General features: G+C 30.9%; 1 protein-coding gene across 1 annotated transcript; it reads left to right on the top strand.

Moving 5' to 3' along the window:
* The first annotated feature begins 9,166 nt into the window (after window positions 1–9,166).
* LOC111614017 (1-acyl-sn-glycerol-3-phosphate acyltransferase delta-like) lies at window positions 9,167–10,889 on the top strand. Its single transcript, XM_023355396.1, has 2 exons — window positions 9,167–9,384; window positions 10,658–10,889. Exons 1-2 carry the CDS (start codon window positions 9,195–9,197, stop codon window positions 10,882–10,884), a joined length of 417 nt encoding a protein of 138 aa, XP_023211164.1. The 5' UTR covers window positions 9,167–9,194; the 3' UTR covers window positions 10,885–10,889.
* Window positions 10,890–12,748: the final 1,859 nt, after the last annotated feature.

The following is a 12,748-nucleotide window of genomic DNA, read 5'->3' as shown; positions in this document are numbered from 1 at the left end:
AAGTTTTGTAATAAAAATATTAATTTTTATTCATGAATGTGTGTCCTTATTTATATACAATACAATGTTTTTCTCCCGCCTTAAAAAGCCCTTTTAAGGCTTTGAGACAGTCAAACCAAACCTCACTTAATTAAGCTAGACCTACAAAGATGATTATCGAGGTGGCGTGAAAAATTTCCCAACTCAAACCTTTTTACTCAAACCACTCACTTTTAACTCAAACCAGAGCAGTAGGCAGACACCTTTTTACTTCTTGGGTTGTCCGATCGTTATTAAGCACATTAACAAATAAATCAATTAAACTCGAAATATTCAAACATTGCATTTTTCTAATACAGTAGAGCCACCATACTCAACCTTTTTTTCTCTCGGGCCACATACACATGATAGCTATTACACGTGGGCCACAACATAACAATTATAATAAACTTACTTAATTTCTCACTTACCCTGGAAATTTAGTGTGATTGTTGATATTGCGAACATTTTTTCACAATTTCATTAAAATTTTTTTTTTAATACTCTTAGTGCCAGCAGGGACCAATTAAGAGGCCCATTATGGGTTCGGCCAGGTGGTGAGGGATGGGGCCCAACAAATCCGACCAGACCATACCCCGAAAAATTCCTGGGGGATTCCCTGACCCGACCGGATCCAATCCCGAGTGCCCTAGAGCGGTAGGCTGCCACCTTGATCGCTCGGCCATCTGGCCGTCAATTCATATAAATCAGGCTTGTAACTGCTGCATGCTACTCGTAAAACGGCATTCAGGTGTGAATCAGTAAACCAGTTTTTATATATGTTCTTTGCATATTTCATTTTTGAGAGTGACGTTTCACATAGATACGTTGATGCGAACAATGTAAGTAAAATTTGAGCACTTTTTTTTTTTTTACAGTCTTACATTGATCGGGCATTACTTTCCAGAAGTCAACGTAATTATTTTCCGCTCTCTTTCACGTCCGGGCCACTCACAAAAGCTCAGCGGGCCGCAGGTTGAGTATGGTGGCAGTAGAGCCTCAAACTCGGCCTAATGGGGACTGAAGGGTGGCCGAGTTTGTGAAAATGCCGGGTTATCAGGAATGGGTTAAAAAAGGATAAGTATGCATGTTTATTCAGAAAACATTGTACTGTACTTGTATGTATTGTTTGCTTGAGAATACAACAGAGAATAAACTGCCCAAATACCCTTAAACAAAGGAAAAGTACGTCCTTTATGAAGGCATAGAGCCTTTACTACATGAAAATGAAAATTAATGAATACTCTGTGTACAGTAATTTACCTGATAAGACAGACCTCAGAAAAATACTTTGAGGCATAGAGCTGTCTATGATGAAAATTAATTATCTAAGGGTATTTTTGCCCTGCCAAGGTGTGGCCGAGTTTTCAAGGCTCTACTGTATATTAAAATCCAAAAAGCTATTGGTGCAACGGCATTTAAAACTACCAAAAACGAATAGTTGGTCCCAAGTCTGTGCAGAATTTTTTTGGGTTTTCCACATGTGCTAAGCAACTAAATGGATATTTTGTATAAAGCCCTCCCGGGAGGACAATCTTCAGCATAGAAAACTTCCTATGTTTTTGAAGATCACAATGATATGATATATCATTTTGGGATAAAATAATAAGTTTTAAAATTTTATATATATATAAAACTATTTCCATCAAAACAATTATATTTAAAATTGCAAAAAATGAAAGTGTCATTAGTAACAATTTACATAGATGGAATTTACAAAAGCACTCATATGGTTAAAATAAATGAAATTTACAGAATTTACACACTGGCATTATCATCAGTAAGATCTGGCAGCCATTACTATCAAAAGTCCATTTTAAGATGTTCTTTCCCCCAGGCCATTTTAATTCACTGTATCATACAAAATATCAGACTTTCTCATAAACATAGTGAATGCTTTTACTCCTTATTTTTAACAAGTTTTAATTGGTTTTAAAGTTTTACTATTTTTTTTTTATTCATTAGTTTTTAATGTACAGTGGTGCCACGAATAATGGACTTTGTTTGGCCATTACGTGACTCGAGCAACGGACTGGCTGCAGACAATGGACTTTCCGTTCGGCAGTTACGTGAGGCAACCAATGGACTTTCTACGAACAAGTGCGAATGATGTTTCCACTCTTTTGCCATTGCCAATGACAATCTGCTATTTTTATAATATATTACTATTATTAGAATATATTATCAGTATATCTGAAGTACAGAGCTCCTGTTGGGATTATGCTCGCTCCCTTGTTTATTATGTACATCACCTCAGTGCAGGGTATTTACATTTATTTGAGTGTTGTGCAAAGAGTGGCTTCTAAAAAACCAGAAAAGTGATTTCAATTGAAACAATGCAAGAAATCATCAGGAGGAGTGAAAGTTGACAAAAACTTCCTTGTTGAATGGGGAGAGGTTTGAGTTTACCAACACTCATTATACAAACAGAGCCGAGGCCAACAGTATCAATGATCTCTACAATGACACCCTTGCCCGTCATTTCCGACAGGTGTCAAAGAAGAGAGAGAAACAGACCATCTTGGACATGCTTTTCAAGAAGCCAGCAGGGAAAAAACAAAGGATGGAACAAGAGGAGTTGACCCTGCAAGCTCCAGTAGCCTTTTCTGAATCTGATTAAAAAACAATAAAAAAAAAAAGACCCTTTGCAATGTGTAAAAAGTCTATATCTGTATGAATGTGTGAAGAAAGTGTTCCTCCACGTCAACATCTGACTACCTTGCATAATTGGTGACCGCTCCATTTTCATTTTTTTTATGGTACAGTATGGTTATTTTATGCCGCGGAACGAATTATATGTTTTAACATGTATTTCTATGGGAAAATGCGTTTCGTATAATGGACTATTCGCTTAACGGACGTGCACTTGGAACGGATTAAGTACGTTATACGAGGCACCACTGTATTAGACCATGGTTTTATCCAATAATTAACAAAAACAATTTTTATTTCTACAGGTATACTGTAATTTTGCTGTATTTATTTCTTTACTTATTTTACCCAAAGGTTTTAATAGTTAGTTGTTCCAGCTGTCACTATATTTTTTAGGACTGAAGAAGGGCATTAAACCCGAATTTGTATCATTTTAAATTATAGAAAATAAACGTACTTTTTCCATCAAAAAGTGTGCTATTGAGAACAAATCACACAGGAAATCTTGTGCTAATTCCGAAGGAAATAAAACTAATTGAGAGAACAGTAAGCAATCAAGTACAAAGACCATGTTATTGACCAATAAGGATATGGTAAACTAAATAAAGCTTTGGAAATAGTGATACACATGCTGCAATTCAAAAGTATATTCTCAAATAATTTCATGTCTTTGGTGTACACTTTGAATATGTCATTAGGGATGAAATGAATGGCGCAAGTTTTATTTGGCAACTTTCTATTTGCCGCATCACTGTATGGGAGACAAGATGTCATACTTCAAGATGGTGACTATTTGAGGGAAAAGAACGTATGCACTCTGGTTATTCAAAACAATGTCATTATAACATTCAAAATAAAGATATGGAAAAGATCCACCTTCAGATAACATTGTCAAACATTTGTTAAAGCAATTTCAAGAGAGTTAGTAGTTGACACCAAAAAGGGGGTGGAAGGACCGACCACTTCTCAGGAAGATATGGATCGAATCCAAGAAACTTTTTTTTAAAGATCCCGAAAGTCAACTGGACGAGTTTCTTAGCAGTTAGATATACCACAAACTATAGCAATATGTTACCCCTAGTTGGAGAATCATTATACAAATGAAGTGTTCTAGCACCATCACATTGGGCTCTTGAGAATTTACCACTCTGGGGACCCAGGATTGAATTCTGGCCGTCAAAGAACACCAAGAATTTGTTAATTAGGTTGGTCCCTGTTGGGTGCAAAAGAAATTCTGCTTTGGTTCTTTCCTCCCTTTGGGCGCTAATAAATACTAATTTTTTTTCAGTTGATAAGTTACTAGAAGAGTAAGTGAAAGTATTTCAGTTAGAGATAAGGTAACCTAGTAATGAAGCAATGTAATTTCTATTTACATGTCAACTGTATAATCACAGATGTCCCTAACACTAATGTAATTTCATTGTTTTACAAAATTAAAATTAAATGTTTTCAGTTGTGCCATTTAAGACAGTTAAAAATTACTGTAACCAGACCATATTCGTGAAGCTTGCACCCGATTACAATGGTTACATCAGTTAGCAAAAAGTATGCATTCACTTTGAACATTTTACATCACTTTTAACACAAAATTAGTTATGTATATTTCATGTGTTCAGAATGAAATATGAAATATACACATGAAATATACATAACTAATTTTTGTTTTTATAATTATTCTAGACACTAATCATATTTTTGCACAAGTAACTGAATTGCTTCACAATTGCATGCTTCATTTGCATTAGATCCAGTTGTCACATTCAAGGTAATCTAATACTTCAATGTAGATGTGGCAATTTCAAAATATAAAAATTACCATTTTATTTGAATAAATTCTTTTGCTTTCCTTGAATGTAATGGGTGACCAAATCTCATCACAAGCCAATATCATGAGCCACATCGTTTATTGAAATTATATTTTATATACAATTAAAAAACCAGTGGTGTGTTATCCTATGGAGAAAAAGGACAATTGCATAGGACCTCAAACCAATCTTTTATAACAAAATATTTCCCCAAAAATTCCCCCGAAGAAAACTGTCCAAAATCAACATTTGAATTAGGGTGCCCCAGTTACAATTTGCCTATGCCCCACAAAGCCATAATGTGCCAATGTAAAAAAACTATGTCACTGTTCTATAGTAAACCTTACTGGTAATTTATGACCAGCTAAGTAAACATTCTTTAACCCTTTTTTCATTTCTTGATCTTTTGACACTCCATTAGCCCAAAAATGTTGGTGCACTGTTTAAAAGTGTATTAACAAGCTAGAATATACTACCGGTATATAGTGGCTGTGACCTTAGATACAGTGCTCTTGTGGCAATAACAGGTACTATTGACTGCCATTTTACTTAAGTCAAAACAATGAAGTCTGTGCCACATGTTGGGTGATTGTCACTTTAGAATCTTTTTCTCATCTAAATCTAGATTTTGTTTGCCCCAAGATTTGAGATTTAGTCAATTATATAAGTGAAAAAAAAATCTAGATTTTTTTTTCACTTATTTCAAATTTAGCTATTTTCTAGATTTTATTTGCCTTTATCAGCAACAAAGAGAAACAAAACACCTTTTTTGCCGAGAAATAAATATAATTTTAAAAAACAAACGTTTTCAGCCTAGTTAATAGGCCATCTTCAGGTCGAAAAATAAAAATGGAACGTAAATGTTCCATGAATAGAACATAAAAATTTTTAAATCAAAAATTTTACAAGAGAAAAAAAAATAACGGAAGAATACATAAAAATAAAACAAAAATAACATAAATCTTCAATGTACTAATTCTGGTCGAAGTTTCTAGTAAATTTCTTAACCAAATATTTCCATGCCGATGGTAGGCTCTCCGCATCCCTCGCATTTAAACAGCCTTCTATCTTCTGTATATTTCTATTTTCTCCGCCGTCATTGCTAGAGTTGGGGAAGACAGTTATTTTTTGATTTAAAAATTTTTATGTTCTATTCATGGAACATTTTCCATTTTTATTTTTCGACCTAAAGATGGCCTATTAACTAGGCTGAAAATGTTTGTTTTTTAAAATTATATTTATTTCTCGGCAAAAAAGGCGTTTTGTTTCTCTTTATTTAGTTGCTGAGCGCTTTTGATATTCTTATCAGCAACTATGAAAAAGGGTGGCATAAACTTGGCTTGCCTTGGGAGACAATTTTTGGCACGCTGGCCCTGGAATAACTCTGTTGCAATGATTTCTAGATTCTTCAGTTCAGCATACACTCAGACTCATTGAATATTATACAACATATACACCTTATTGCTGAGAATCATTTTTACTACTATAACTAATGTTTTCAACCTGATCAACAGGCCATCATCAGGTTATCAGTTTACAAAAATGATTTCTAGATTCACAGAACTAAAAAAAATTACATTCCAAATGCTTTAGTTTGTGGAATTTGTGACAACGAATTGAGATCTTTACACAATGCATGTATTTTGACCTTTTATCAATGGATTTTTCCTGAAAACAAACTGACAGCGAAAATTGAAAAACGGATTCAATTTCAGGTTTGTTTCCGTTAAGCTAAGCTCCACACTACCTGAAAAATTGCAACAGACTGAAAAAATATTCAAAACTGATTTTCCAAATGCTTCCATATTGCTGTAAGTAGCATTAATAATTTATTAAAAGTGAAAAGAAAACAATGAGTTTGAGTGAGAAATTTACAAAAATGGATTGACTTATAGTTATGATGCAAGGCTGCTGAGGAATTGCAATCTCAATCAGTAAGTTTGAGTAGGTAAGTTTTGTAGATATAAATAAAATAGTTAATTAAATCTATTATATCAAATTATCATCTGATATTTGTTAAATAATAGCACTAGTATGGGTTGCTGCTGATTTTACATCACAAGCATTCTGTAACTTTTTCATTTTGGTCCAACTTTCAATTAAGATATTTTTAACTTAGATTCTCACCTAAAAGCAATCAAAAAGCAAAAAATTCAGATGTTACATCATTTTCAGTTTTGGTTATATTGCTTTATTAGAAGTTCGAACTTAAGTAATTTATGATTGTGCTCAGGGATTTCAATAATACTGTTTACTGGATAAGCCTTGGTTTGAAGGTTCATGCCAAGACTTATTTGAGAAGTACATTTTCTGTTATTTTCAAGAAAATCAAAGTTAAAAACTCCCAAGTAACTTATGTAACCTGAAAAAGTTTTGTGGAATCTATCATCAAAAACTGTGTGGTTTGGCAGCAAGTATGCCTTATTCATATTTGCATTATCTTTGGTTATTGGTTCACATCTTGACAAGTGAATTTTATGTAAAAATTTACAAACTAGTTTTAACAGTTAATTCTAAAAATGGAATTCTTAGAGATATGCATATTTTTAATACAAAATAAAGAAAATTGAAATAAATGTATTTAATATTGAAAACAGAAAAATAACTGTCAAAATATCATTCAGAATGAATTTAAATAGTGATAAAAACTTTAAAATTATATTAATTTGGCAANTTTTTCACTCACATGTATAGGACAATCTAGGAATTTGAAGCTCTGATAAATGAATAAAAACCTCGTCGTATATCCAAGTAAAAACAGTATTAAATAGAAAACTCAAATTTTATATGTAGAGGAGGGAAGTCTGACAATACATGCTGAACTGACTAGTCTAGATTCTTGTTTTCTTTGTTATAAATGGATTACAAAATACTACAGAGTAGCTTGAATTAGCATATCAAAGTATTTTCTTTATCAAAAATATTAAGCTAAATTTAAAGATTCAGACCATCTGAATTATGATCTGGCTTTTATTCTGTACATAATAAAAGATGTTTATTAAATCTACAAGTGAGGACTATAGTTAATTTAACTATTTATATGTAATTATCACTAAACTATTGTACCTTAACAAATTCCATTTTAAGCAGATTCAATAACAACCAACATTGTGTTTATTATGGTTATAGCCTATTTGAAAAATTCCAAATATTACTTTCTATCCAAACCACATATTCATTGCCATGGTAGATGCAGTTCGTAAATATATTAATTCCTCATTTTTCAGAATACTAAAGGAATAAGTGAAGGAAAAGTTGAATTCATGAAATGTGTTTTTAGTACTGCTTTGGGTACTATTTGAAATTTAATTTTTAGATTAACATGCACCAGAACTTTCAGATACTATTTTCTTATAGCAATTGTCAAAAGTTTAAAATGCCAGTAATTTTTGCAGGACAATGTGTGCATTTACATTCGATATTTTACTTGTGATTAAAAGTTTAATTTGGATACAAATCCAAATTAAACTTTTAATAAAAAAAAAATCTCATTCATTAACAAGTCAATTTATTTTTCAAACATTAAGCAAAAGCACAATGTGTAATATATTTGCACAGTTCATTTTCGGTTACCGAGATTTGGACTCGCTTGACAATGAATTAGATAACTGTCTTTTGGCGTTAGCATGTTGTTTTGTCTAGTGTTTTTCATTTTCATTTCTGCTTCTGGCCATAAGACGACATTCCAAAGGATTTGTCATGTAATTTCTATGGAAGACTGTTTGCATATATTGTTGTAATTGTCCAAGATTTGATGTTTGGGTATGGACTGTATGTTACATAGCTTTTATCAAGTTGTAACAAAATTTATTTTGTTTTTAGTATCCTTGTTTACAATGCCTAGAGTGGTGGTGGTGGTGGTGGTGATGGTTGTAGTTGTCGATTATTTTAAACCCTAAAATTATTATGCAGCTTATATTATAATCGATATGGGTTAATAATAATAATAATAAGCACATAGACCAAACGGTGAGGAGTTGCAATTTGATACACAGTTAGTGTGCATTCTCATTACATACTCCGCCGAAGGGGGAGATGGAGAGGGTTAAGGATTACCCCGAAGAACTCGGCTTCTACTGTAATATTTTAGGTGCAGTTTTTTATGTTTTTGCAGAAAATCGAACATATTTTTAGACCCATCTAAAAATTCTCTAATTAGTCTGGAAACAAGGGGACCCAATTCTTGCATTCTGTGAAATCGAACATATTTTTAGACCCATCTAAAAATTCTCTAATTAGCCTTGAAAGAGGAGGTAACCTAATTATTGCACCCAGTGAAAATGGGTAAAATCGGCTATAATCTTAATCTTCACTTTTAAAAAATCAATTTTTCAAAAATATTTCCTCAAAATTGATGGAAAAACTTTATGGGTTAATTGTACCTAAATAACCCCCGTTTTTGTGCCTGGACCGCATTTAATCAGAGACAAAGCTTTTATTCATATTCTTTATTTTCTATGCATTTCGGGTGCAATATTTTCTTTAATTTGCACCCCTCTTCAGGATTTTTACATTTCTATAAATTAGGTAAATTTAATTATTACATCGGTAAATTACTACAATAGTTATACAACGGTTAACTAACCTGTTTAAGTTTTAGATCGAAATATGTAGTAGATAATTAATAACTTAAGGAATCAAATTTATTATTTACTTAGAAATAAGATTCTAGTATAGCAATACAACAATAAATTTTAAATATTTTTACAGGACAAAATAATGGAGGAATATCTTCAAACTGGAAAATTTCCTGGAAAATACATAGAATTTTCTCGTCGTCCTTATCCCATTATCAATATGATTTTTTGGTCATTAGTAGTGGGAACACCTTTTATTTATGGTTTATGGTTAATGTTTCTTTCTGGAAATACTGTTGTCATCATGATTGCATGGACGCTTGTTATAACAGGTAAATTTATTTGAATTAAAATTATTAATTATAAATCTAAGGATTGTATTTTATTGCATTGAATTACAACAACTTAAAATAAATCACTTCACTATTAGAATAAGTTAGGTTAGAATTCAATGCAATAAATAATTTTTGAAAAATGCAGATTAAACATTTATTTTTAATATTTATAATTAATTTCTCATTGTTTTTTTTAAGCTGAAAACTTAAGTAATCAAATTTGTTATTTAAATTGTTTAATTAATGCTGAACGTTGAATACCCATTTAAAAGGTGTAAGAGTGTGTAAAAAAGGTGTAAAAATGTGTAAGAAAAATCTTAGGAGAAATTATTAAACTTAAATTATAGTAAATATTTATTATTTAGCTGTTTTTAATGAATTGATTGTTTTCAAATTATCAGAATTTTCAATGAACAGATTCTTTCATTTTAGTTTAAAACCTTAATCTATTTTAATGTGTTTTTATTACATAAAAATAATTTATCCTGTTGTCCGTTAATCTAAAACTGAGAAGACTTTGAAAAGAAGAAATTATAGGCAGTTATTTATAGGATTTTATTAATGAATAATAATGTTTTACAAAATATAAATTTGTCTCCTTAACAAATTCCTTAAATTTCAGTAAATTTTTCTCTAGTGTTAATATTTTAATCAGAAATTAAATGCAATTTTAATGTGTGCTCTGCAGCTTCTAATAAAAAGCATATTAATGAATAAATAGATAGATAGATAAATAGAAATGCAAAAATAAAAATAAATGTTCAAGATCACTTAAAATCTGATCTTTTTAAATGATCGTATTCACTCTTTTGCATTATTATAAATAATAATAATAGTAAAAATAAATGTTTAGCATGCATTTCCATCACTCAAATGTGTAAATACTTTTATGTAACAAATTTTTTTGCCTTAATTAAATGCAGTAACATATTGAAATTTTATTTTAATTATTATTATTACATTTCACAATAAAGCTTATCATTTTGTACATTCGTAATTTTTATAAGAGCTAGAAGTACTTTTGTATATAACATTGCTCATACAACAGATGCAAAATGTATTTTCTATATTATGCAGCAACAAACATTTTTAAATGAGAAATATGTTAGAATTGATTTTTATATATTTAGAAGTTTTATTATTAATGTATAGTTGTTTTAAAATTGAGCTCTGTGCAGTATATTGATCAGATAAACTAAATAAACCTTTATATTGCAAATATCCGTATATTTTAATTTGACTAACATATTTTTATATTTTCTGTATATAGTAATGACGGGTGTATATTTACTTGTTCGTGTTACAAAAGCTGACAAAGGTTCTGCCTATGGCAAGACTTCACCCACTACAGCATTGCCCAAAACCGACGACGACGAAACTAAAGTGAAGTTAATGGAAGGATCGGTAACAATGGAAACAATACCCGAGACCGCAGAAGATCAAGAGAACCTTAACATCCCTAACGGACACATAAACGATGAAGTGAGAGTTTCGTAGAATTTTGTACCNATAAAAATAAAACAAAAATAACATAAATCTTCAATGTACTAATTCTGGTCGAAGTTTCTAGTAAATTTCTTAACCAAATATTTCCATGCCGATGGTAGGCTCTCCGCATCCCTCGCATTTAAACAGCCTTCTATCTTCTGTATATTTCTATTTTCTCCGCCGTCATTGCTAGAGTTGGGGAAGACAGTTATTTTTTGATTTTAAAATTTTTATGTTCTTTTTATGTAAAATTTTTCTATTCATGGAACATTTTCCATTTTTATTTTTCGACCTAAAGATGGCCTATTAACCAGGCTGAAAATGTTTGTTTTTTAAAATTATATTTATTTCTCGGCAAAAAAGGCGTTTTGTTTCTCTTTATTTAGTTGCTGAGCGCTTTTGATATTCTTATCAGCAACTATGAAAAAGGGTGGCATAAACTTGGCTTGCCTTGGGAGACAATTTTTGGCACGCTGGCCCTGGAATAACTCTGTTGCAATGATTTCTAGATTCTTCAGTTCAGCATACACTCAGACTCATTGAATATTATACAACATATACACCTTATTGCTGAGAATCATTTTTACTACTATAACTAATGTTTTCAACCTGATCAACAGGCCATCATCAGGTTATCAGTTTACAAAAATGATTTCTAGATTCACAGAACTAAAAAAAATTACATTCAAAATGCTTTAGTTTGTGGAATTTGTGACAACGAATTGAGATCTTTACACAATGCATGTATTTTGACCTTTTATCAATGGATTTTTCCTGAAAACAAACTGACAGCGAAAATTGAAAAACGGATTCAATTTCAGGTTTGTTTCCGTTAAGCTAAGCTCCACACTACCTGAAAAATTGCAACAGACTGAAAAAATATTCAAAACTGATTTTCCAAATGCTTCCATATTGCTGTAAGTAGCATTAATAATTTATTAAAAGTGAAAAGAAAACAATGAGTTTGAGTGAGAAATTTACAAAAATGGATTGACTTATAGTTATGATGCAAGGCTGCTGAGGAATTGCAATCTCAATCAGTAAGTTTGAGTAGGTAAGTTTTGTAGATATAAATAAAATAGTTAATTAAATCTATTATATCAAATTATCATCTGATATTTGTTAAATAATAGCACTAGTATGGGTTGCTGCTGATTTTACATCACAAGCATTCTGTAACTTTTTCATTTTGGTCCAACTTTCAATTAAGATATTTTTAACTTAGATTCTCACCTAAAAGCAATCAAAAAGCAAAAAATTCAGATGTTACATCATTTTCAGTTTTGGTTATATTGCTTTATTAGAAGTTTGAACTTAAGTAATTTATGATTGTGCTCAGGGATTTCAATAATACTGTTTACTGGATAAGCCTTGGTTTGAAGGTTCATGCCAAGACTTATTTGAGAAGTACATTTTCTGTTATTTTCAAGAAAATCAAAGTTAAAAACTCCCAAGTAACTTATGTAACCTGAAAAAGTTTTGTGGAATCTATCATCAAAAACTGTGTGGTTTGGCAGCAAGTATGCCTTATTCATATTTGCATTATCTTTGGTTATTGGTTCACATCTTGACAAGTGAATTTTATGTAAAAATTTACAAACTAGTTTTAACAGTTAATTCTAAAAATGGAATTCTTAGAGATATGCATATTTTTAATACAAAATAAAGAAAATTGAAATAAATGTATTTAATATTGAAAACAGAAAAATAACTGTCAAAATATCATTCAGAATGAATTTAAATAGTGATAAAAACTTTAAAATTATATTAATTTGGCAATGAAATTTATAAAAATAATTTTTTTTTTAGAATTAAAATAACTAATATATTAAAGAAAAATTGTCTTCATAGGCCTCATTCACAATCATCAGGA

The sequence above is a fragment of the Centruroides sculpturatus genome, unplaced genomic scaffold (assembly GCF_000671375.1).
Source record: "Centruroides sculpturatus isolate CEXI.00-Female unplaced genomic scaffold, Cexi_2.0 scaffold1951, whole genome shotgun sequence".
In the NCBI taxonomy this organism is placed as follows: domain Eukaryota; kingdom Metazoa; phylum Arthropoda; class Arachnida; order Scorpiones; family Buthidae; genus Centruroides; species Centruroides sculpturatus.
Note: the sequence above shows the minus strand (reverse complement) of the source record. Positions and strands in the feature narration are given on the sequence as shown.

Bases quoted from the DNA above. Each gene is read 5' to 3' on its own strand.
- LOC111614017 (XM_023355396.1), top strand. From the start codon at position 9,195: ATGGAGGAATATCTTCAAACTGGAAAATTTCCTGGAAAATACATAGAA. The intron at 9,385-10,657 runs GTAAATTTATTT...TTCTGTATATAG, and splicing joins ATGGACGCTTGTTATAACAG to TAATGACGGGTGTATATTTA.